This window comes from Neomonachus schauinslandi, chromosome 3 (assembly GCF_002201575.2).
Source record: "Neomonachus schauinslandi chromosome 3, ASM220157v2, whole genome shotgun sequence".
Taxonomy (NCBI): Eukaryota; Metazoa; Chordata; class Mammalia; order Carnivora; family Phocidae; genus Neomonachus; species Neomonachus schauinslandi.
The window spans coordinates 116,320,183-116,347,284 of NC_058405.1; the positions used below are offsets into that span (position 1 = coordinate 116,320,183).

General features: G+C 40.5%; 1 protein-coding gene across 4 annotated transcripts in view; it reads left to right on the top strand.

The window, feature by feature from the left end:
- The window catches only part of FMNL2 (formin like 2), a 303,778-nt gene that overhangs the window by 154,422 nt on the left and 122,254 nt on the right, over positions 1-27,102 (top strand). For all 4 annotated transcript variants that reach the window (XM_044913291.1, XM_021703351.1, XM_044913290.1 and 1 more), the window contains exon 2: positions 19,048-19,131. In XM_044913291.1, the coding sequence (XP_044769226.1) occupies positions 19,048-19,131 (84 nt within the window). The remainder of the gene's footprint in view (positions 1-19,047; positions 19,132-27,102) is intronic.

The following is a 27,102-nucleotide window of genomic DNA, read 5'->3' on the forward strand; positions in this document are numbered from 1 at the left end:
GATGGTATTTAGCGGGGCCGTAGACTCGAGGCCGGAAAAGGAGGGAACTGCAGATAGGAATGAGCTGATGGGAGTTCTGTACTAAGAATCAGACAAGTCTGGGGAAGGTGGGGTAGTACAGAAGGAAAAACCATTAAAATAGGAGCCAAGATGTTTCCTTGCGATGGAGTGTTTCCCCTCACTCCTGACAGGTGACCTGTTGGCACACTTTTCACCGTGAGGAGTGATCTGTGCATTTGTGATTCGTGGTTCCTTCCTCCTGGCTCCTCCTACCCTTTGCAGAATGACTTAGTAAAAATCTGTCCAGTCTGTCTCCCCATATGTTTCTCATTTTATGGATTTTTTCTTTTCCCAAATACACATTCGTGCTCAGAATCGTGAGGAATGAGTAAATGGGCTATTTACTGAATGTAAGCCTCTCTCTTATGCACTAAGGCACCTTTTTATCGGTAGATCTCAAGGGTCATGTATATAAGGATTCCCCCAGAGATTTGTAAGAGCTCTGGATTCCTGGGCTGGGATCCCAGAGTCCCTGAGTCAGTACCACGGGGCTGGAGCCTAGGAATGTGCATATTGCATATTAACACCCTGGCGACTCTTGGAGAAATGTTACTGTCATTCTGTCATTCACCCTCATCTTAGGTCTTAAGTGTAGAAGGTACTGAAGTGTTGGAAAGCAAGGTTGAAAAACAGTGAATTAATTTGGCTGGGAACACCATCACATTTGAAGCACGGTTGTTTAGAAATTGAGTGAAAATATCACATGGTATTTCCCTTTATTTAGCTGAAATTATTTATTTCTGTCCTGGATGTTATGGAAAGTCAGTCATGAATATGCTTATTCTTTAGTGGTCTGTGTTTTATCTTTTTTTAAATTTCTTTTTCTTTTCTTAAAACTTAAGGCTTGGGAGGTTTTATGAGGGGGAGGGGAAAAAGGTATCTTTGCATCTTTGATTTTTAATGAGCAGGAGACGGTGTGAAAACTATTCAGTCACTGAGCTTCTTGGGAAGAAAATATAGTGTCGGCATATAAGTAGTTTTTTGTTTTGTTTTCTTTGTATGAAAAAAGCAATTAGGATTTGCCTTAGGGCAAGCTGGAAGGTTACAAGAAAAAAATGGTAGAATTAGTAAAGATCTAATTGTAGCTATTTTTAAATGATATATGAAATATGAAAAACTGTTGAACAAATGAGAATTTGGAACTCATGAATTGCTTGTTTTTAAATGATATTTTCTTTAAGGGAAGCCTAGTTATTGGCTTACTGTTACAAATCATTAACAACTTACTAAAACATGAATATGGGATGCGAGGTGCAGAACTAACTCATCAGTAGTTTTGGCTGCTAGACATGCTGATTCACTGTCTGCCCGATTGATTTCAGAGTCACAAGACTGCAGGATTAGAAGGATATTAGGAGTTATCTGGCCTCAGCTGGGTCTTTGGGTGTCTGCTATTGAGGTTTTTAAAAACCGAAATCCAGTATTAAATTTTTTAAAAAGATCTTACTCATTTATTTTTGCAAGAGAGAGAGTGCAAGAGCGAGCGAGCGCACAAGCAAGGGGGAGGGGTAGAGGGAGAGAGGGAGAAGCAGACTTCCCGCTGAGCAGGGAGCCCGATGGAGGCTTGATCCCAGGACCCCGGGATCATGACCCGAGCCAAAGGTAGACGCTTAACCAACTGAGCCACCCAGACACCCACAGTATTAAAATTTTTATTTTTGCTTAGCTCTAGATAGACATTCAAATCTTAATTTCTTCAGCATGTAATTGGCCTTTAAATTAGGGTGGCCATACAATTAGTCATCCTAATTGGAGAGTGAAAGGAGACACTGTTCATAATTATGGCAGGACAACAGGCATTTAGAATAATATTCTATCATAAAACTAAGTTCTAACAAACGGTTTTGAAACTCAGCGTTTAGCCTGAGAGATTTCCTTAGATACTACATAGGAGAAGGTTTATTTAGACTGAAGCTTATTGACCAAGGCGACCAGGCTGCTGTATATTATGTGACACTTGCTTTATATGGAACCCCTAGGGAAATCTTTTTTTTAAGACAAAATTTCATTTATCTACTTAAAAAATACATATATTTTTTCTCAAGTCGGCCTCATCCACATTTTAAAATTTTTTTTAAGATTTTATTTATTTCTTTGACAGAGAGATACAAAGCGAGAGAAGGAACACAAGCAGGGGGAGTGGGAGAGGGAGAAGCAGGCTTTCCGCTGAGCAGGGAGCCCGATGCGGGGCTCCATCCCAGGACCCTGGGATCCTGACCTGAGCCGAAGGCAGACGCTTAACGACTGAGCCACCCAGGTGCCCCTTAAATAATTTCTTATGTATGGTTGAAAACGAAAGGGTAAAATGGTTTGCAAAGGTCCTTTTGTTTTAGAAACCTTCCAGAAAGCAGTAAGATCAGGTGTGCTGGGTGGGGGTGGTGAATGTATAATCTAGATTAGAGTTTTCCACACTTTCTCAGTTGCCAGTGTCCTGAGTAGCTCAGTAATTTTACATGGTGGCCTGAGGCCTAAAGGAATACCTAACTGCTCTATTTAAGGTGGTTTTTTTTTTTAAAGATTTTATTTATTTGACAGAGACATAGCGAGAGAGGGAACACAAGCAGGGGGAGTGGGAGAGGGAGAAGCAGGCTTCCTGTCAAGCAGAGAGCCCGATGTGGGGCTCAATCCCAGGACTCTGGGATCATGAGCTGAGCCGAAGGCAGACGCTTAATGACTGAGCCACCCAGGCCCCTCTCTATTTAAGTTTTTTTTTCTTTTTTTTTAATGTTTTCATGCTATAACTCCTTTTTTTTTTTTTTTAAGATTTTATTTATTTATTTGAGCCAGAGAGAATGAGAGAGAGAGAGAGCACATGAGAGGGGGTAGGGTCAGAGGCAGAAGCAGGCTCCCTGCCGAGCAGGGAGCCCGATGCGGGACTCGATCCAGGGACTCCAGGATCATGACCTGAGCCGAAGGCAGTCGCTTAACCAACTGAGCCACCCAGGCGCCCTCTATTTAAGTTTTTATGTGCAAAGAACGTATTTACTTCCTAATCACTCAGCAGCTATTTGAAAAATTTTTTTATGTCAATGGAAAGAAAGATATTTCCGCTGTATTCTTTACAAAATCACACTTCTGGGGCGCCTGGGTGGCTCAGTCGGTGGATCTGACTCTTGGTTTCAGCTCAGATTGTGATCTTGGGGGTTGTGAGGTCGAGCCCCGCATCAGGCTCTGTGCTCAGTGGGGAGTCTGCTTGTCCCTCTCCCTCTGCTTCTCCCCCTGCTTGTGCTCTCTCTCCCTCTCTGTCAAATAAATAAACTCTTTTTTAAAAAATAGTTATATATGAATATGTGTGTATCTCTTGGTCACTGCACAAGTTCTCAGACCTGATTTTACTACCAGCCTCATTTCCTGTTTGATTTTCATTTTCTCCTGTTACTTTATCTTAGCAGCTGCTGAAAAATCAGCTTTGCAAAAGTAAGCTTTCATGGAAAGGAATGTAATGTGACTTAATGTAAAAGCAGTGAACTACTTCAGGGTAGGGGTTTGGGCGGTGTCCGAAGACTTTGAATTTTTTTTGTTGTTGTTGTTTCCATCAGAAATTTAAAATAATTCTGCCGTTCCCCTGTGAGTTCATTGTAGGGTGTTGGGATGCCTTGGCACTCAGTTTGAGAACCACAGAACTAGCTATGCGTTAAGTTCATCATTTGGACTGTTGCTAAACATGCACTGTGCTTATAGTAAAGAAATTCTCGTGTAAGTATGTGTTTGAGAGACTCAAAGACATTATGTTAGGGAAGTGAAGATGCTCCTGTCTTTCACCCCTCCCCCATCTTGAGTTGGTGGTATTGGATTCTGGTCCTCAGTAGCTGAAGTTTATCAGACCCTTATTATAAGTCAGACACTGAGCTCAATGCAACACTTAGCATGTGTTCACTCATTTAAATTTGAGTGACCCTACTGTACAAAGCCTCTTTTGTCAGGCTCCCCTGGAAATCCTCCTGAAGTAGCTTGTGTCCTCCTTTTAGGCGAGGAAACTGAAGTTCAAAAAGTTAAGTCACTTGCTAGTGAACGCACAGCAAGTAGTTTTAGTTCTAGGGTATAAGCCCAAGGTGTTACTGTCTACTCTGAAGACTAGCAGCTTTCTCCCCAGCCACCAGCTTTTCGGTAGACGCCACACCTCCGTCTCTGTGTGTCCTGCTGTAAGGGGTACAGGTTTCATGGTGACCCTAACAGGGACGTGGTTTTGTCCTCATTTTCAGATGAAGACACAGACTCAGAGAAATTTAGTTGCTTGCCGAAATGAACTGCTGGTAACTGGAATTTGAACCCAGGCTTCAGTGATTCCAACCACAAAGCTTATCATTGTAATTTATAGGGGTGACCAGAAGACCTTGTAAAATCCTTGAGTTCCTTGAGAGTCATTAAAAAAAAATTGAGTTATGATAATATGGCTTTTGTGTTAATATATTTTGATAAATCCTATTCATTTGGAAATCATGCATGGTATGTGTGGCACCTCTCTGTTAAACACTGTCTCCATTGCCCAATCATGTGGAATAACAGAGAATATATTGTGCTTACCATTTATAAATATATGTATAGAAGAGAGAAAGGGGGAATGAATGGACCTGTTTGTCAGTGGGCCAGCTGACACGCACGGAATATTGCCGCCGTTCTAAGCTGAGACCCCCGAGGTAGGGAAGTGTGGCGAAGACTAGTTCAGGATCAGGTTTTAAAGAATCACTGAGGGAGTAGAATAAGTAAGTACTAGGAAGTTTTTTTAAGTTACAAATTAGAAAGTCTCTTGACTCTCACTTCTCCTTCAAGCTTAATACACAACAGCAATTCATTTATACGTGGAGTTGAATTACTCTCTGGAACAAAACAGATCCAAATCAGAGGCACACTTCAAGCTGACAAACTCTTCGGATGGAGGTTACTGGATAAATTGTGTAATCCCTCAGGTCCTTGGGACTTGAACTTGAGGTTTAATATACAATAGGATAAATGGGTTCATGGGAGTTGGGTTTGGTTTATTTCTTGAGTGAGGAGAGTAGTTACGGAATGTAAGAATACAAAGATTAAATGGACGCTGTAGTATTTTGGCATTTTCCCCAATACTTACAGCTCTCTTGGAGAAGCATAACACTGCTTTGGAGGAAACAGAAAAGTGTTTACATCCAGAATACACTGAGTGAGTGTACTGAGTTCAGCAGCCCAGGGTCATGTCCCCCAGGCCTACTGTTGCAGTTTACTTAGCTGAGAAGCACAGGGAATCGATCTAGTCAGATTCCATAACCCTCCTTCCAACCCTTTTCTCATCTCACTCTTGCTTGTGTGCTTTGTTGTTCCTTTTTCCCGTATACAGCTAAGTCTAACACTTAAAATTGAATGGAGTGCATGCCCTGGGGCCTGCTTCCCAGAAATTTGTTGTCTGTAAATAGGTGTTTGCTTTCCTTGGAAGATGTTCTCTTTTGTTGTTTTGCTTGGTGCATGCAGTGCAAATGTGATCATTCTTCCTCATTTTAGAGAGACTTAGGTGTAGCACCTTATGCCTAGAACACATCACTGGAGTGTGAGAATATAAAAGCAGGGATAATTCAAATGACTAGATTTTCTTTCATATGAACCTTAATATTCTCCTGGAGAGAAACAACAAAGATGGAAAACCTATACCCCAAAAAAGGGATACCTCTTACCAAGGTGTCTAGGGTTCAGTTCATGTTTGTACCACATGATTTAGTTCAGCTGTTTAATAATCTGTTATGTGATGTCATTGGTGTGCATTGCATGGGTAAAATCTGAGTTACCGTGCACCGAACATCGTAAGGGTTGGTTTTGCCAGTATTGCGTTGGTATTTACTAACTCCTGGGTGTTTATTCAATGTCTGATCTGTGTATACATGTTCTAAACATTGTAGAAGAGATAAAACTATGTCAGGGAATGTTGCCTGTGGTGGGAGAAAAAGCCGACAGTGTGAAATGGTGGAAAAACACACAGGATCATTTGGTTCCCAGCACAAGTGCTTATGGAAATGATCCAAAAAAAGGGCAACTCCAGGCGTGGTGTATGGAGGACCCGGGACCTACATGGAGTTGTAGATTTTGGTGGAGAAATAGGGAGGGCGATAGGAGGGGCAGATTCGGTCCAAGCTGGAGGATGAGAGAATGTATATTCTGGACCTTTTAAATTAAAAAAAAAAAAAAAAAAAAAATATATATATATATATATATACACACACACATAGTTAATAGTGTTAATAGTATTTGTATAATATTTAATAAAAACCTAAAAATAAATGATGCCTAACTTTGATGCTTCTCTTGTGGCCCGAATCATTTATTTGTTTAAAAGAATACAAAAGACCTGGGGGGGATATGTCTTTATCAAAATATAGCTTGTGTGGCTGAGCTAAATTCAGCACACAATTATTATGCACTACCTGAATGTTGGGCAACTTATTGGGACTCTAAAGAGGACTTCCCTCCAGGGACTTGGCAGTATTTTAAGGACAGATAAATCAGTATAATAGAATATGACCGGTGGTCCCCTCCAAAGGATTTTGAGGTGTTGAATAATTTTATTCTTAATGCCAGTGATTTTGGGAATTCTTTAGTCTTTGTGACATCTTAAGCAGTTAAGTGGTTTTAAAAAAATTAAATATCAAATGTCACATTTAGACACCATGTGTGAATTAACTTGTTGATGGTTATTACCATAAAAATACTAGTGGTGTTGAAGTTGTGCTTTTTTCTTACTTTAAAATCAGATAGTTTAGTAATAAGTAAGGGCATTCAAATAATAATGCAAAACAATGAAGTAAAGGCTGTGTTTTGTGCACATATTTTAACTATGTATTAAAGTCTTCAAATTGGTTCTCTAGGTTTTATGTTCTTTTCAACTTTATAGCAGGGTTTCTTTTTTAAGTAGGGTTTTTAAAAAGGTTTTATTTATTTGCGAGAGGGAGAGTGAGTGAGAACAAGTGCGAGAGAGCGAGTGGGTGTGAGTATGGTGGGGAAAGGGGCAGAGGGAGAGGGAGAAGCAGACCTCCTGCTGAGCAGGGAGCCCAAATTGGGGCTTGATCCCAGGACCCTGAGAACATGACCTGAGCCCAAGTCAGATGTTTAACTGACTGAGCCACCCAGGTGCCCCTAGCAGGGTTTTTGACTTAACTGATAGATAATCAGCTGTACCTGAAGTACTGCTTTTTGTGCCAGGATGTTGTATGCTTAGAAACAGAAGCTTACTTGATGGTCTTTTCCACAGCCATAAGGGCCAAAAAAGTAAGTAGTAGGCTAATGGGAGAGAGAACCAGGAGCAGAACCATGCAGATGTGTCACACCTCAGAAGGCCTGCCATCCGAGACCTCTCAGCCTTCCTGCCTGGATTGGCTGGGCCTGTCTGTAGCCACTGTGGATCGTCTTGGAACGAGGTCCAAGACTGACCAGCATACGTTGCAGTGAAAGCAAAGTTTTGCCAGGGTTAGTGTGTTCGTATGGATAGCGTAGAGTTTTATTTCATACCATGTCTTCATAGGAACTGATACGTTTATTTTTAGATTTTTCAGTAATTTAATCTTAGGATATTGTCTAGTTCCCCAAGGTTTTCCATTTCCTACTGTAATTAAATTACATTCTGGCTTTTATCAATTTGAAATGCAGCATATGAAATGGAAACCATGCCTCTAACCATTGGCAGTGAAAAGCAGATATGAAAATTTTGGAATTTGGTGTTGTGGAAAGAGGGAAGCCATGCATTGGGGGAGACAAGGTACTGTCAGCCAGGCTACTAGTTTTCTACTGTTTCCATAACAAATTATTATAAACGTAGTCACGTAGAACAACTCAGTTTAATTATCTTATGGTTGTGTAGGTTAGAAGTCTGACAGGGGTGTTACTGAGTGAAAATCAAGCCCTTCGGCAGGTAGGGCTTCTAGAAGCTCAAGGGGAGAATCCGTTTCTTTGCCTTAATCAGCTTCTAGAGGCTGCCTGCCTTCCTTGGCTTGTGGCCCCCCTTTTCCATCTTTAAAGCCAGCCTTGGCTGGTGAAGTCCTTCTCACATTGTGTCACTCTGATTTCTTCCCTCTGACTCTCTTCTGCCTTATTCACCCACTTTTTTTTTTTTTAACTACTTTTTTCTTATTGTGGTAAAATACCCACACCATGAAGTTTACCATTTTTAAGTGTATAATTCTGGTAGCATGAAGCAAATTCAGTGTCATACGACCACTACCTTTTTCCAAAATTCTTCGTCCCCTCTAACATCTGTACCCATTAAGCAGTAATCCCCATTCCCCATTTTCCCCAGCCATGTAACTTGTCACCTATTTTTTTTTTTAAAGATTTTATTTATTTATTTGACAGAGAGAGACACAGCGAGAGAGGGAACAGAAGCAGGGGGAGTGGGAGAGGGAGAAGCAGACCCCCCGCTGAGCAGAGAGCCCGATGTGGGGCTCGATCCCAGAATCCTGGGATTACGACCTAAGCTGAAGGCAGACACTTAACGACTGAGCCACCCAGGCGCCCCTGTCACCTATTTTTTTGTTGCTGTTTCTATGAGTTAGCCTTTTCTAAATATTTCATATTGGTAGAATCAGATAATATTTACCCTTTAGTGACTGGCTTCTTTCACCCAAACATTTTCAGGGTTCACCCATGTTGTAGTATGAATCAGAGATTCATTCTTTTTTATGGATGAATAATATTCTGTTGTATGTATATAACAAATTTTGTTTATCCATTCACATTTCAGTGGACACTTGGGTTGTTTCTGCTTTTGGCTGTTATGAATGATGCTGTCATAAATACTGGTGTACAGGTATCTGGTGATTCTGTTTTTGATTCTTTTGTATACATAACTTGCGGGATCAGCTGCTAATTCTGTGTTTAAATTTTTTGAGAGTTACCACAGTGTTTTCCACAGTGGCTGTATTTTATATTTCCAAGAGCAATGTACAAGGATTCCAATTTCTCTACATCATCAACAACAAATATTTTCCATTTTTAAAATTCTTCTGCTTGAAAGACTCTTGTGATTACATTGGTTGATCTAGGGTGGTGCAGGATAATCTTGCAATCTCAACGTTGTTAACCCAATCACATTTGCAGATAACATCTTAATACATAAGGAAACATTCACAGGTTCTTGGGATTAGCATGAGGACATCTTTGGGAGCCATTATCCTGTCTGTGAACATGAGTCTGCCCTAGAAGTCACAGCTATTTACACATGAGGAACTGTGTATTTCAGGCTGTAATTTTTGGTCTCGGTTGTGGCAGAAAGCATAATTTTTCACCTGTTGTCTCAGAAGATGTGATGTTAGTTGAGCATAAGCTTGAATTATTTTCTTCCTTTGATGTAAGGGCTTACCATGAATATGGAACCAGGTTCAGTAGTCTTTTTCAGAGCAATTGGGAAGGGGAGAGGGAGACAAACAATGACCCTAATGATCTAAAAAGGGAAGTTAAGGCATGTTGCTGGGGATGTGTTGGGAGAGAATGAAGCCAGGGCTTCAGGGGAATTGGGCAAGGTGAAAAAATATGCTTGTTTCAGGTCAGCAGGTGATAGAGATCATATTTTTAGGGCTTGATTGTGTTGGAATCTGGCTATCGAATGTGTTATAATTAGAGTTTGATATTTCCAATTCTCAAAATGTTTTTACTCTAAACAATCCTGTGTCATGGAAAGTTGATATTTATCAGTGGAATAAGAACCCTTTCTCTGGAGTTTGATTCATTTTGGTCTGTGCCAGCAAGCCCAGCCCTTGAACACATTTGCCTTTACGTTGTCAAGTGGCTGCCCATGAAATAGTTTTTTTAGCATCTTAAGTGTTTTGTAACTCCCCCATCCCAGTACCCAAGCGTGTGCAGGTAGACAAAGCTCTTGGCACAGTAGTTGGCGTACAATTGATAAAGAATCATTTGAATTCGAGAATATGTCCAGGAATCAGGCATCAGGCTTCTAATGACAATCAGATAGGATATTTGAAAGAAGTTGAGTATTTCTTTCCATTATTCCCTTCAGGTTTGAGTATGACTAGAATCTGTATTTCAGGAGTTGGCATGATGGCCTGAGGAGGAGTGTGTGATTTTTGTCATCTGTTGGGTGTAGAATCACTTAAACCTAGTGATTTGGGGAGTAGTAGATAGATGGGCTACAGGTAAACTTGGCCTGGACTACTATAGTTACGCCCTTCTATTCTGTAGATAAGATGGGTTCTCCGACCTTGCCTTACCCATATTGACGATAATGGCCCTAGAATTAAATATAAAATACACACACACACACACAGAGTCAACACTTGGTTATTGCCATTTGCAAAGGGCAGTGAAAGTGTGACTCATTTAAAGGAGTAGATAATTTACATGAGAATTTGGGAAGTTTTTTGTTTTAATTGGTGTTTACTGGTAAAGACAGGTAATCTTCTAGAGATTCATAATTTCACAAATAAAATGAGTTGTTCTATGATTACAAACCCCAAGTCAAGGAGGAGTGATGCAGACAATGGCTAGTGCTGGTACTTACTATGATACGAGAAAACCTGTACAGTCGGGAAACAATGGAAGCTCACTAAAGTAGAAGAGCCTAATAGACCTTCAAGCATTATTAATTCCAGTATTGCAATTGTATTCCTTACAATGTTGATGATAATAGTATCTAACATGTATTAAGTCATGACTGTGTGCAGAATTTTCTGCTAAATACATGCATTATCTGATGTGCTTTTCTCAAATACACATGTACGTCTGTTCACTGATATTCTCTCTCTCTCTCTCTCTCTCTCTCTCACACACACACACACACACACACACACTCACTCACTCACCCCATAGATATAAGTGGGCTTCCTTTCATGATAATGGAAAAAGAGTAACAGTCACCTTGGCCTGGATTCTTGGTTCTAGTACTGGTAATAACTACTTATGATGAATGTGGACCTTGCCTTCAGTTTTTTTTAGTCTGTTTGGTCACCTATAAAAGACAGAATAGGACTAAAATCTCACCAGCTTCTCTTCTGGCTCCGTACTTTTTGATTATAAAATGTTGTGCAAGAGTCATTTGTATTTAGTTCAATCCTTATATCTTCCAAGAAAACAGGTGTAACTAAAATTGTGAATGGGAGGTTAGAGGTAGGTCTGATTGTCACGGTTCCCCAGAAAGGACAGCTTTCCGGTCAGATTTCGTTTTGAAGATGTAACTAGAACAGGGAGCAGGCTGATTTCTCCTGTTGTAGGCTTTACTGGCTACAGCGAATGATATTAATACTCTCAGTGATTAAATAAAAATAAAGTGGCAGTGAAAGATGTCTGACTGAGGATTCGTTGTGGAGCCTGTTTGGCTGACTGCCTGAGTCCCGTGCCAGAAAACAAGCTGAATATATTTTAGCAGCATCCTCTGGGCTAGGAGGGTATTGAAACTCAGGCTGTCAGGTAGTTGCTTGGAACTAGAAGGAAATGGTTTGGAGGTCAGTTGAGCAGAAGGGTGGGCCATGGATTGAATTTGCAGCCACCCTCTGCTACCCTAAGGTGTCGGAATTTTAAAGTAAACCCATGGGAGAATGGGTACCTTACTTAGTATCAGGTGATGAACAGAGGAGAAGCCCTTTATCCTGTGCCATTTGAGGACCCCAAAGGCTGGCTTTTCCTAGGTATTTCTTTGGCTGAGGAATTCCCACTGCCTGTCAAGTAAATTCGAAATTCTGTGGTCTGGTGTCCAGGATCTCTGGCTGTTCTAACTTGGTCTCATACTACCCGCTCCTTACCCCCTGGTTTATTCTATAGCGTGCACAATCCTCTGCCTTTTCCTTCATTTGTACTTACCTCTGTTCACACTTTCCCTTCACCTAAAGTAATGAGAATAAGCTCTAACATATCTAGTGTCTTCCATGTACTTACTTTGTGCCATGTGCATTATCCAATTTAATTTTTCTCAGACTCAGGTATCATTATTACCATCCTCACCCTTCTCATCATGATCACCACTATCCTTTCCATTTTACAAGTGAGGAAACTGAGGCCTTAGTCTAAGTAATTTACCCAAGATTATAGTATTGATGAGTAGTACAGTTAGGATCGCAACCCGGGTGGCCCATCTCCAAAGCCCAAATATTAAAAACCATATGATGCCGTTAAATGCCATTCTTTACTGCCCTCCTCACACATCCAAGCCCAGTCCATAGCAGTTCCTTTAACAAAACAACAAAAAGTAACGGCTTCTTCTCTGAGGTTTGATGATATTATGTAGCCAGTTCTGTTTTGTATTGGTGTACTCCTCTTCATTGAAGTCTGAGTTTACCTCCTATTTGTATCTCCTTCATTTGGTTTTTATTGGAGCTTATTAAGTGTAAGAGTACCTGGCTATCTATAGATATGATTCAGTAACTTGGTTTTTTTTATGGGGGGGGTGGTTCTAGTTCATATTTATAAAGATATTGAAGACTTGTGTTAAAAATACCAGTAGTTTGTCTGAAAAATATTAATACCTTAAATAATACCATGGATTTTCCTCTTAACCTTGCATGCTAACAATCAGGTCTCTGGTTATTCAAGTAGAATTCTTGGATTGCTTCGCTCAAACAGGTCATGTTGTAGAAACACTATCGCTTAAGTGTCAAGGGGAAGAGGGTGATCATACAGACTACTCTTGAGTCCTGGCTTTGTCACCTATCTCATGCAGGGAAGTTACTTAACCTCCTTGTCCTTCAGTTTTCTTCTCTGTTAAATGGAGAAGGTAATACCTACTTGTCAGGATTATAAAGCAGATTAAATTGGGTAATGCATGCAGAGAGCCTAAGTGCCTGAGACATATCAGACCATCAGTAAATGGTACATCTTGTTGTTTTTGACCCTTCACTTTGATTCTGACCTTCCATTTTAAATTACATTTACTGGCTTCTTCAATTCTGGACTCTGTTCATTTTCATTTGCTTTTTGATTCAAGTTGTGTGGCCTGTGATGACCAATAATAAATGGCAGAGTCAGGGTTGGAATCCAGCTAGTCCAGCTCCAGAGCCCAACTCATATATCCCTGCCCCATACTGCCTCATTCAATTCCAGTCCGCCCTGTGCTGCCCAATCGTCTATTGTAATCCATCCCATTTCCTTTTTGTAGCAAAAGGTAATGACTCTGGGGAGGGGGAAATGAGGAGTTGTTGTTTGGGTATTGAGTTTCAGTATTGTAAAATGAGAGAGTTTTAGAGGTCAACACTAAATATAGTTAACATTCCTGAACTGTGCATTTAAACATGTGGCTGGAAGGGCAAATTTTATTGTGTGTGTGTGTGTGTGTTTACTGCAAATTAAAAAAAGTAATGGCTCCTTCTTTTTGAGTTCCCATGAAACTTCTGTACCTTTATCAGTTAAGAACTCTAGAAGATTGTCCGAGCTGTTTCTCTTGTGACATGCTTTTCCTTGCTTCCATAAGTGACCCTGCTTGTGAAGTCCATGTCTTTTCTTTTTTTCTATGCAGGTGGTTATGGAATAAAAGAGTTCCTGTTATTGAATCTGGTGACTTAATACTTGAAAGTTTTAATTTAGAGATTATGAGAACAAAGATGTATTATGGTTACATAAGGTGTATTTAATAGAGCTCACTTTCACTACTGTGCGTCTGCATATCACTGTGGGTTTCTCAACATGAGGCTCAAGGATATCCTGCAGTTTTCATTGCTCCCGTGAACCTAGGCTAAGAGCTGATGTCAGAAAGTTGTATTCCTAGGACATGGGTTTTATTTGGTTCCTTCATTCTGCTCTGTGTTGTGTATAATATTCTGTCAGTATAACTTCAGATGTATAGACCATCATTGATTCTTTTTCTTTTTTTTTTTTTTTAATTTATTTATCTGAGACAGAGAGAATGAGAGAGACAGAGAGCACATGAGAGGGGGGAGGGTCAGAGGGAGAAGCAGGCTCCCTGCGGAGCAGGGAGCCCGATGCGGGACCCGATCCCGGGACTCCAGGATCATGACCTGAGCCCAAGGCAGTCGCTTAACCAACTGAGCCACCCAGGCACCCCATCATTGATTCTTTTTAACCATAATTAATATCTCCAGAAACTTGGATATTCCATTATTTACCTCTGATTTTTCAAAAAGCTTTAAGATGCAAAGCCCATTTAAAAACAATATAAAATAGTAGAGTTAAGCAGAAAACCAGAATATAGACCATAAATGTAACTACAACTTGGGGTAGACTAATTGTTATAGTTGATACTGATCTGAATTTACTGGCAGTAAGAACAAAACAAAATGAAGTTCTGGTTCCGAGATTTATTATGTGTGGCAGAAGAATGCCTGAGACATCGTTTTTCTTTTTAGGGAATTGTTGCTAGCGTTGACCTTGAAGATTTTTTTCCTCATGAATTCTTGTTTGGAAGATAATTACTAATGATTAATAGACATTATCACTGGGGTTTTATAATAAACAAAAGCACTTGTTAGTGTATAGACTTTGTTAATAGCTGAAGCCTAAACCCTGAATCAATGAAGATATTTTCAGACTGAATAATATTACTGAATTAGTTTGCTTATCTTTTATTCAGCAACCTGCATAGTGTTAACTATTTGCCATATACTGTGCTAGACATTGGATTTAATGGAAGAAATTCTTTGAAGTACTTAGTCCAGTGGGGAATTTAGGTGGGGAAACAGGTTTACTGTGCAAGTTGCTATAATGGAGACAAGTATATCATTCCACTGGAGCCCAAGAGGGTATGTCTTCTAGAAATAGTTGGAGGGTACGCTTAACGACTGAGCCACCCAGGCGCCCCTGGAGGAGGGTTCTTATGATACGTGCTATTTGAGCTGATTCTTAAGTTTGCCTGGTTGAAAGGAAGGAAAGAAACAAGAATGCTCTTGGATGCTCTAATTTATTTTAGGTAGGAACTTGTATAGTCTAGAAATAAATCACTAACATCCACTAAACTTTTCAACTCAAATATCTTATGTCTTCAGTGGATGTTTGGCATGCACTTGAGTGCAGGAACTTCATGATTAAATTCTCTTCTATTCCTATAGTGCAAATATTCTGGCCCATGGTCAAAGTCCAGTAAGTACTGGATGGATTGATGGATGAAAAGGAGAGGAGAGCCTTATGTCACAGATACCACAAAGAACAGATAAGGTAGAGTTGTCACTGTGTGAGAAAGACTTGGAGGTTGATTTACATTTCAGTCCAATAGAAGAGCAGTCCATTTTTATAGCCAGCAACGGGACTTGGAGATAGAGCCAGTGTTTTCCTCAGAAAATAGCTTGGACTCTTAATGAATTACCTGCAGAGACCTTTAGCTAGGACTCCAGAGTCCTGCCCTATGTAATAAAAAAGGAATGAGTTCATTCTAAAAAAAGTTTTAAGGGCAGTTATTACGAGTTAATCACAACATCCCTGGACTCTAGCTAGCCTCTGTGGAGTGTCTGCTTTTAAATAGAGTCCCTGTAGAATTATTAAGATGTGCAGTGTATGCCTGAGCAGCTCTGAGGCTTGACCTGTGGAAAGGGTTATTGCAGATGCATGGCGAATGATTACCAAGTGCAGTATTAGTTTTGACGTGTTGACGCTGAGTATCTTCTTCAGACAATAACTAGTCAGCAAGCTCAAAAACACTTCTTAGGACTCTTCTTGTTCAGAAGGATGCAGACCTTTTTCTCGGCCTACTTTGCTATTCTTCAGGATGTCTCAGAGCTATCTCGGACCTGAAAAGAGTTCACTTGGAAACCTTATTCTTTTTTTTTTTTTAAAGATTTTATTTATTTATTTGAGAGAGAGAGAATGAGAGACAGAGCATGAGAAGGAGGAAGGTCAGAGGGAGAAGCAGACTCCCCGCTGAGCAGGGAGCCCGATGCGGGACTCGATCCCGGGACTCCAGGATCATGACCTGAGCCGAAGGCAGTCGCTTAACGAACTGAGCCACCCAGGCGCCCCGGAAACCTTATTCTTCACCACCTCCTCCAGATCTTTCATTAAATGGATAACCATTTATCTAGTGACTCAGGGTATAAGCATAGAAACATTCGTCTGTGATGTCATCCCTCAGTCCTTAAATCTAACCTGACAATTTCCGTTAGTATTTTTGACATCTATCCACCTTACTTCATTTGATGTGCCGTTGGCCTTGTCCAAGCCACCATCATTCATTTGAACCATTGGCCTCGCTGCTTCTACTTTGGCTGTTTCTAATCAGATCTCCACGTATACCCAGGGTAGTTTTTGTGAAATGTAACTTGATTTTGTCATCTCATGCTGACAAAGCCTTCAGTGGCTTGCTGTTGTGCAGTAGGGAAAATAAAAGGTATTTACCCTGGCCTACATGGCTGGGCATGATATAACCTTAACTTAGCTCTCCAGCTTTATCTTTCCCTCATTCCCTCTCTTTTACTTTCTGCCCACAATAACTGTCTTTCGGCTTTTTGCTGTGCCAAGCTCTTTCCTGACTTAGCATCTTTTTGCTCTTTCCTCTCCTCAGTACGCCGTTGTCCGCTCTTGACCTGGTTCAGTCCTTCTCATTGGTGTTCTTCTTAATTGTTAATTTTTCCTAAAGGGTCTTTCTAGATTGTCCATTCTAAAGTTGCCTTCTGATAATCTCTATCAAGACTTATAAGAGTTGAAGATGAGTTCTTTTCATTTGTATCTGCCCCACCTTGATATGATGCTGGGTTGGAACCATAGCTCTTTGGTTCCCCACTGTGCTGTATAGAACAGAGCTTGTGCAACGCTGGTGCTTCACAAACATTTGTGGAATGAAAGATCACTTCTTAAAAATAAAATTTGGTCTAGATGGAAAGGCAATAATAGGGCCAGCATCTAACTCCTGTAGCAGTGTTTGCAAACTGATTCCACATGAGTGTCTAGTAGATACTCACAAAAAGTTAGTTACTGTCATTTTGCCTTGCTAAAAAAAAAAAAAAAAAGGGGCATTTTTAGTGTTTGTTTTGGGGAGCCTAACAGACTAAGTTTAGATTGTGTTCTCCTGGAAAGCTGTCGAACTTTGAGCCAGTTAACCAGGGTCTCCCAGGTCTCCTTTCCCATATATAAATTGAGGAAAATTACATCTCATGAGCTTGTTACAAAGATTTACATGAGATTATGTGAAGTGCTTCATACAGTGCTTGACACCTTGGAAGAGTTCAGGCATTTTTTTTTCTTATCCCCTTTATATCTCAAGAGATTAATAAGGACTCAGAAAAACTCATTTAACTTACCTCATAATCTCACTGTTTTTATTTAATGCATAATCACACCCAAGAGCATTAAAATGGAGGTCAAAATCAGTTTAGGGGGAAATAATCCATCTCTAGGGTACAAATAAGCAATGATGGACTGGTTATTTAACGGTCAACAACATTGGTTTCCCTCAGAAAGAGATGTGGAATTCTCCTTTGCCTTATCCCAGGGGTGGTGGTTTAACATTGTAAAATTGTAATTACAAATAAATGCAAGTAGTTATTTTTCTTTCTAGTTCAAGAAAATATTCTTTGGATATAAGTGGTATGAAAACATTTCCCCCATTTTAGATATTTCTGGGGAGAAGCCTTGGCAATATCATTGAAAACTCTGGACTCCAAAGCTCTTCTGCTTATATTATCAGCTTTGGGGGGCAATTAAGAATTTTAATATTCTGAAGGCAGGTTGTTAGATTCAAATGGTTTGGGTTCAAATTTGTAGGTGGTCTGTGACTACCACATCCTCAGGCATACTACTCTGGATGCTAAATTGAGTTTAAAGGAAAATGCTTGAGTTACAGCTATCAAAATTATCAAAGGTTAGCTCTCTGCCATTAAGTTAGAATAGCTCACCCATTCTGGCCTCTATTAAATTTATTTCACTGCATGATAAGAGACAGTAACTGGCAAGTTGGATTGCTTCTCTGTAGGTCATCTCTTTCAGAAGGCTAGGGGCTCTAGCATTAAAATTTGAAGACCTTTGGATTTGTCTACCGAAATATCGACCCAGGCAAGGATCTGTATTGTGTATTTAGGGATAGCTATGATTTAGAGCATTGATACGAGGTGATAGAGCAATTAATAGACATTGACTCCTTAGCTCAGTTTAGAGCGTGGAAACTTTAGGGAGGCCAAGGGAATGGACACGAATTCCTTCTGGGACTCTCTCACTCTGCCCTGTTCTGTGGCCAAAGATCTCACCTCAGACCAAAGCCAAGTATCTTGAAGAAGTATATATAATTCTTCATTTGGGACATGGGACTAAAAACATGTGAATGTACCTGGGCGCAAATCCACAACCAATACTACGGAAGGTGTGCTGTGTTGACAGAGGGAGGTTTATATGAGTTCTGACGTCTAGATGTCTCCTTGAGCTCATGGTCCATTTCTCACTGCAAACCCACCTTCATAAACAATATAGCTAAATGGAGAATTACGGTTGCTAATGTTAACATATTTCCCAAAGGAGTGCTTTTCATCTCACAGAGGTGACAAAAACCACTTGCACTTTTTTCATTTTTTTAAAAATTTAAAAATTTTTAATTTTGCAAGGTGCTTTTTCCCCCCTTTTGTTTTATTATGTTAATGACCATACATTACATAATTAGTTTTTGATGTAGGGTTCCATGATTCATTGTTTGTATATAACACCCAGTGCTCTTTTACTTAAAATTACTTATCAAAGTAAACATTGATGTTGTCTATCAAAGGTTCTGGTCATTGAGTTTTCTTTTGGTGTTTTCTGTGTCTGGTGGGGCGGTAATGCTTTAAAAAGAAATTGGGGTTATATGCTTTCAACTACTGAGTAGAATGGGAACCTGCCCTTAAATGAAGAAATAATGCATTACCTTTGGTGAAATGCAAGTCTGATAGTTCAAAGCAGACCACCTCAGATGTCCCAGCATAAGACTTCAGAGCTTCTCTAGTCCTGTTAAACTGATGTAATGTTTAAATGACTTCTGTAGGGCATTTCGGTTTAATTAGATGCCAGGAATTGCAAAGAAGTCTAAAAGAACCACTGTAGTATTCTTTGGTCTGCCTGTGAGTTAACTCCCCATTAGCAGCCTGTTGTGGAATGTGACATAGCTCTTTCCTTTTCTTTTTACAGAATGCTATGAACCTACCCCCGGACAAAGCCAGGTTACTGCGGCAATATGATAATGAGAAAAAGTGGGAACTGATTTGCGATCAGGTAAGACACAGTGAGGCTTTCATCAAAAAATAATGAAAGAAGAGGATCAGATTTCCTCCCTAAATAATAGTAGACTTTTTCCAGGATACCTGTGCATGGATTTCTGTTTTGGGCCTTCCTGTTTCTTAGTACAAAAGGTAAAGCTAGAAAGTGACTTCTTTTATTTGTGCATTATTTTAATTCTCTCCTTTATTTTCAAGCATTTAGTTATTAGATTTTCTGGGAAATCTGGTCAGGTGGGCAAACCAAATTCAGATCTGTTTTGTTTTTGTTTTGTTTTTTTGTTTTGAGACAGCGTGAGTTTGTGGGGGGAGGGAAGGGCAGAGGGAGGAGAGGGGGGAGAGAAAGAATCCTGAGCAGGTTCCATGCCTGGTGTGGAGCCTGACATGGGGCTCGATCCCATGACTCTGAGATCATGACCTGAGCTGTAATCAAGAGTCGGACGCTTAGCCAACTGAGCCACCCAGCCGCCCGTTTTTCTGTTTTATATAGCAGTTTGTGCTGCTTGAATAATGCAGGTCCTCTAGTTTAATTGGCTTTCCTATTCATGTATATTGTTGTATATTCATTCAAGAAGGTGGATTGTTTATAAAGAAACATCACTTGGGCTGATAAATTATTTCAGATTTTAGCAATTCTTCAGGTGTTTTCGTTTTATCATTAACTCATAACTCAGATTCTTCAGAGAGATATAAAATAAAAGTGAAATTCCGCATTTTGTTTCTGTCTGCTCTTCTAATTCTTTACCTTAGAGGTCCACTGGTAAGACTTTGAAGTATTTCCTTTCAGCTTTTGAAATGTTTTTGTCTTAAAAGTTTTGTCTTAGAAACCCAAAATATGTGGATGTACACACCCTCTGTTCTGTGTCTTGGTACATTCATCATTTCTACCCTATTCTTTCAAATGGTATGGAGTATTCCATTGCATTGATAGTAATTTCTTTGACACTTTGTTGCAGGTTGGTGTGGGCTAGTTGCTGTATTCCTAGGGTCAGTCTGTGGCTACCAGGCTCTGTATGTTAGCTTTTTATGTTGGGCCATGAGCTTCAGGGTGCCTGTGTCTCCCCCACCTCCCACCACCCTGAACATTTCTGGTGAGTGTGTTCTAATTCCTACTAAGACAGCTCCCACAGGTTTCTCCTGTAGGGACAGCATGTATCAGAGAAGCAGAGGGGTTTTTTATTGCCCACAGGTAGAGCTATTACCCTAAGAAATTCATGCCTGCAGTTGACACGGAGCTTCTAAAGCGTTCATTGTGTGTGGTTTCTCCTTAGCTCCTGAACTCAAACAGTAATGAAATGATGGTAAAAATCCTCCCCTCTTTCTCATGCTATATTTGAGTATCAGGAGTAGATAGAAACTGAAGAGGAAGCTTATTGCTTGTGACCATGATGCAAAAGCGTAAAAATCTTGCTGACACCTAGACTCTCCTTCCTTGAGAGTTAATTTTTCATGAGTGTTGTCTAAACCTATTACTGTGAGGAAAATGATTTTACAATGATGATGAACAGAGATGATAGGGATAGTTAATATAAAGGAAAGGTAATCGCACAAATGAGGGAGGTCCAGTGGGTGTGAAAATTCTAGTATGACAGGTTATGACAGTAACACAGACGAAAGCAGCTTCAGTGGCCATTTTGTTAGCCCTGTGAGGAAGAGCTGAACCTCCCTCAGACCTGTGGGATTTACAGGCCATCAGGCTGCTCTGCTCCTTTCTAGCTTTATTGAATTTTTAATTTAAAAAAATATATTTTTATTTTTTAAGATTTGATTTATTTGAGAGCGATTGAGTGAGTGAGAGCACGAATGGGGTGAAGGGTAGAGGGGGGAGCGGACTCCGCGATGAGCAGGGAGCCCGATGCAGGACTCGATCCCAGGACCCTGGGATCATGACTTGAGCCGAAGGCAGACGCTTAACCGACTGAGCCCCCAGGTGCCCCGAGTTAATTTTTGCCTCTCTCGTAGCCAGAGAGGGCAGATTGCTGCTGATGGAGGATTTCTAACATCTGGACTCTTCCCTCAGCCCAACAGGGGCTTCATAGGGTTGATGGTGGGTCTAGAGGATCTTGGGGCTGGGAGGGGAGCAAATTAGCTAATTATGTTCCTCATTTTCAGATCCCGAGTTCAGCTTATTATTGCCCTTAAATGTTAATGTGCCACGACGTGGAGAATTTAGCCACTGTATCTGTTCCTTTCTGGGCGTTACTTTATTTTATTTTATTTTTTTAAAAGATTTTATTTATTTATTTATTTGATAGAGAGAATGAGAGAGAGAGAGAGCATGAGATGGGGGAGGGTCAGAGGGAGAAGCAGACTCCCCGGTGAGCAGGGAGCCCGATGCGGGACTCGATCCCGGGACTCCAGGACCACGACCCGAGCCGAAGGCAGTCGCCCAACCAACTGAGCCACCCAGGCACCCCTGGGCGTTACTTTAACACGTGTCGAAAGCTCCAGGCTGGAGTGCCCTCAGTTCAGAGATGTTCTGGGTGATTTGTTAATAAGAGTGACAAATAATTATTATTGCCAGTGGCCAGCATTTACTAAGTAGATTTTTTCTTTCTTTTTTTTTTTTTTTTTAAGATTTTATTTATTTATTCATGAGAGACAGGGGGAGAGAGAGACAGGCAGAGGCAGAGGGAGAAGCAGGCTCCCTGCTCAGAGCCGGATGCGGGACTCCATCCCAGGACTCCGGGATCATGACCTGAGCCGAAAGCAGATGCTTAACCGTCTGAGCCACCCAGGCGCCCACTAAGTAGATTTTTCTTAATAAGAGCTTTGTGTTGAATTTTTAAAGCAGTCCTTTGTGTTTGTAGCCCCATTGGACAGATGGAGAAAGTCATTGCTGAAGGTGACAGAGCTGTGACAGAGTTGTCCACTGGTCAAGTGGCCTACATAGTCTGATGGTGGAAAACATGCACATGCTGGGGGCTGTCTGCTTATGCACTGCTCTCTGCTCTCTTCCTCACACAGTGCTCAAGTGTGTTAATGAGTGACCAGAAATAAGGAGAAAATACAGGCTGTCTGTTTCTCTGGCTTGTGATCGGATAGGCTTTCCTGAGAGAGAGAGGAGGCCGGGAGCTATAATGTAGGCATGGAGCCTCACCTGCCTGCATTCTCACTATGGTGACCTGCCATGTTTGATGAGTCAGTGGTCAGTTCGAGAACTGTAGCCAGCATATGTTGCATATGGGAGACCCATTGGTGTTTCACACACATAAATACCATTTCTCATCTGTGTGTATTTGTGAGGGGAAAGGTAAAAAAAAAAAAAAAGCATGAGCTGAAAGCATTCATAGTGTACTATTCATACGGTAAGTGTAATGTATTGGTGCTTATTGATGGAATGTTTATCTTGTTATCTACGTGGACCTTGTCATATATTTGGTACCTAATCTCTATCTAACTATGGTACCTAACCTGATAGTTCCTCAAAGTATATTTGCTTTTAAAATTCTAATTATATGAAATATCCCAAATAGAAAAATCCATAAAGAAAGTAGATTAGTGGTTGCGGGGGGGGGGGGGGGGGGGGGGGGAGTGACTGCTAATGAGTGTGCATGGTGTTTTGTTTGGTTTTGTTTTGGTGTGATGGAAATTACACCAAAGAACTTAGTGGTAGGAATTAGAGAGTGGTGATGGTTGCATAGCCTTGTGAATAGAATAAAATTGTATACCTCTTTCAGAGTGTGAATTTTATGGCATAGGAATTATATCCCCCAAATTGCTTTTGCAACAACCAGAGATAGGTTGAAAGAGGGGAGGAGAATTTAAGAGAGATAACAATGTTTGTGTGGATCTTTTTGGATTCCAATATGAACAAACTATAAAAATACTTTTTTTTAGGGCGCCTGGGTGGCTCAGTTGGTTAAGCGACTGCCTTCGGCTCAGGTCATGATCCTGGAGTCTCGGGATTGAGTCCCACATCGGGCTCCCTGCTCGGCGGGGGGTCTGCTTCTCCCTCTGACCCTCCCCCCTCTCATGTGCTCTCTCTCATTCTCTCTCAAATAAATAAATAAAATCTTAAAAAAAAAAAATACTTTTTTTTAGAAAATTGGAGAAATTCCTCCAAAGAAATTAGTGGATGGTTCTAAGAAATTATTGACTTGGTTAGGTATGATTTTGGCATTGTAGTTGTATAAGAATCTGTCTTTTTAAAAAAATTTATTTTATTGTTATTTTTTTATGTTCAATTAGCCAAGACATAGTATCTTTATTTTTAAAGCAATGTGTACTGACATAGGGATAGAATATGACTGGACTAGGGCTGTCTTCATCAAAAGAAAACAGAAAAAGGGATAGATAAAGGAAATGTGGAAAATCTTGATGATTGTTGAATCTTACCAGTGGGATAATGTTGGGGTCTATTATAGTATACTCTCAACTTTTGTGTATTTTTGAAAATTTACAATATAAAATTAAAAAATAAAGTATTTGCTACATAATCTTCATTTTTTTCTTCAGCTGTAAAATGTAGTTAATATTAACTTTTTTTTAAAGGGGTATCTGGCCGGCTCAGTCAGTATCAGGGTCCTGAGTTCAAGCCCCACATTGGGTGTGGAGCCTACTTAAAAAAAAAAAAAAAAAAGACACAACTAACATTTTAAAATTATTTTGAGGCTTGGAGGCAATACCATGTAAAGTTCATGGACTAACATTTGGCACATAGTAGGAGCTTCATAAATGGTGTGGCTGCTTCTGCTGCTCCTTAAGGGCCCAGATATTAAATATTAATTTTTTATTTTTTATCTTTATTATTATGTTCAGTTAGCCCACAGAATGGGAGAAGGTATTTGCAAATGATATTACCGATAAAGGGCTGGTACCCAAGATCTATAAAGACCTTATCAAACTCAACACCCAAAAAACAATCCAGTCAAGAAATGGGCAGAAGACATGAACAGACACTTCTCCAAAGGAGACATACAGATGGCTACCAGATATGAAATATTGGTGCCATTATTTTATCATTAACTTGTCTTCAAAAGATTCAAGGAAATTTACTGTATTGAATCTATCATCATATTTTACCTAAATACAGTTGATGGTTTGAATGCATGTTGTATGATGCTGTCAGGAAAAGCCATAGCTATAGATTTTTCTTTCTTCCTTTTTTTTTTTTTTAAAGATTTTATTTATTTGTGTGAGAGAGAGAGCATGAGAGCACAAATCGGGGAGAGGGGCAGAGGCAGAGGAAGAAGCAAACTCTCCACTGAGCAGGGATCCCGATGTGGGGCTTGGTGCCAGAACCCCGGGATCATGACCTGAGCCAAAGGTGGACGCTTAACCGACTGAACCACCCAGGTGGCCCAAGCCATAGCTTTTGATTTTCAATCCAGAAAATACCAAGGCAAACCTTGTGTCTTATTTGTGAAGTCTTAAAACAATGACTGTGGTGGGTTGTCATTGATATCTGACAATAAGACACTCCCTGATCCTGATGCTTTGTGCCCAAATGCTATATGGAATCCAAATATTAATTTTATTTCTTATTAAGCAAATAGTGCAGATACATTATTATCATAAGATATATAGTATAGGCAGAGTGCTCAAAGTGCACAAAGTGAAATGGGACTATTACAGAAATTTAATTCCCAAGGAAGTATATGAGCAAGAATATTGGAGGACTTCTGGAGAGTTTATTTCAGGTTTTAGTTCCAGTGAAGAATTGTCGTGTGAATGATATGAATCACAGAACTGGTCATGTTTCTCCTTTTTTTCCCTTTGCTGCCAGACTGCTCAGAGCCACATCTGTGGTCTGCCCTTACCAAGTACACAGCACCTTAGGGGCACATGTTTTTTTTCCTGGCCTCATCCATGGCTTCATCTCATGATTCCTGGCCACGTTTTCCCTCCACACGGATTTCCTCACTTAAAAACAATCTTGTAAGAAGTCCTAAACTTTCACCAGTTATCTTTTGGAACAAGATGAATATAAAATAATACATTGGGATGACTGGTGAACAAACATTTTATTTGTGCTAATGACTTAACAGATTTTCTATATGCTGTTTTTATATTGAGCAAATTGTTGCATTGTGAACATGAGGTCTTTCTCTAAAGACTTAAAGATGGAGGGTCCCAAATGATACTTCATCATGGTGTAGCCTAGGAAAGACAATTGAGTTGAATACAATTCATCAACCTTCTTATACTTTCATATGGTTAGTCTGTCACTTTGTTTTAGAAGTATTTAAATATGTCCCCCCCGACTCGAGTGAGTTACTCTAGTAGTAACTGAGGGTCTGGGCCTTGCCTCATTTGTTTGTGTAGCCCCAATACCGAGCTTAGTGCCTGAAACATAAGCAGTACTTATTGAAAGTCTGCTGAGTGAAAGGAAGAAGAGCTAAATGGTATGTTCGGGAGAAAGTGGAGATGGAAGAGGAGGTGGAAGAGAGAAGCAGCTCAGTGCAACCTGGAAGTAGAGGTTTGCTGTTTCTTTATTTTTAGATTTTTAAAATTTATGTATTTTGGAGAGAGCAAAAGAGCAGATGGAGAGAGAAACTCAAGCAGACTCTGCGCTGAGCGTGGAGCCCAACATGGGGCTTGATCTCACCACCCTGAGATCATAACCCTAGCCAAAACCAAGAGTGGGCCACTCAACCGACTGCGCCACCCAGGTGCCCCATAGGTTTGCTGTTTCCTTATCCTTTGCACCTTCCTCGACTTGTTGGTGTAATTTGCTTGTGATAAGTGAAACTAAACATCACTGCTCAATCCTGGGAGCTCCTTTAAAGTGGGACGTGTGCCTGCTGTAGATTTGAAGGAGTCTATATGGGCATTTCTGCAATGAGGCTCTGTCCACACCTACCCATGGTCAACTGAAAGTCCGGTTCTTTGGTTAATTCTGGAGGCAAAGTAAACATTTTCTAGGAGCTTAAATCCCAAAGGCTTTCTGTAGTAACAGCGTTCCGATGATGTCTTAGTCCTTTCGTAGGTCATTGCATATATAGAAAGTTGACCTGAGCTTCTAGTGCGTCTCAGTGGTTAAAGTAACATAGGAGAACTGTCTAACTCTGGTCCAGGTGGGGCTACAGAAGCCAAAGGAGAGGCTTCCTTGTTGGATTTTGGGTAGTGTGAAGTGCATTCCAGGGAACTTGTTTATTGGAGTAAGTGGGCTGGGTTCCCATGAGGACTTCAATATGAGGACTCTGTGGGGACACTGAGGCAGGTTTTTAATAGAATGAGGTGACCATTTGAGAATAAAAGCTGGAAATGTTAGGTTGTTCTGACAACTGCAGATGAAAACCCAGAAGCTGAATAGCAATAAGGGCGTTCTTTCAGTGGGCTCCACACCTTTGCAGAGAGAGAAAGCCCCTTCCTTGATCTCGCCCCTTCCTCAATTTTCGGTGCTCCCTAAATGCACACCCTCTTTTGGCTTTGGGGTCCTGGCTACTTTCCACAAGCTTAGGGTAAAGGCTGCATTTCAGGAACTTAAGGATTTCAGATGAACTTTCAGATCACTCTCTCTGGAAGAGTTATTAGAAGGGTTGCATTTATTTCAAGCCATTCTTTTTTCTTTTCTTTTTTTTAAGGATTTTATTTATTTGACAGAAAGGGAGTGAGAGAGCACAAGCAGGGGGAAGCGGCAGGCCGAGGGGGAAGCAGGCTCCCTGCAGAGCAAGGAGCCTGATGTGGACTTGATTCCAGGACCCTGGGATCATGACCTGAGCCGAAGGCAGATGCTTAACAGACTGAGCTACCCAGGTGCCCCTCTTTTTATTTTTCTACTGGAAAAATTAACATATGCTTGTCCAAAAAAAAAAACCAAACACCATCTTTATTGGAGCAAATGAAGTAAAGCAAAAGATCTTTTGCCTTTCCCACCTTTTCACTGATTAGTGATGAAACTGAGGTTTAAGAGCATTAATGACAAGCCAGCACCAAGGCCCCCTGGGCTAGTTAGTGAGGCAAGAACACTGATTTCCAAACTCCAGTCACAAGTCCTTTGAATTAGGTCCTGTTACACTAGGGA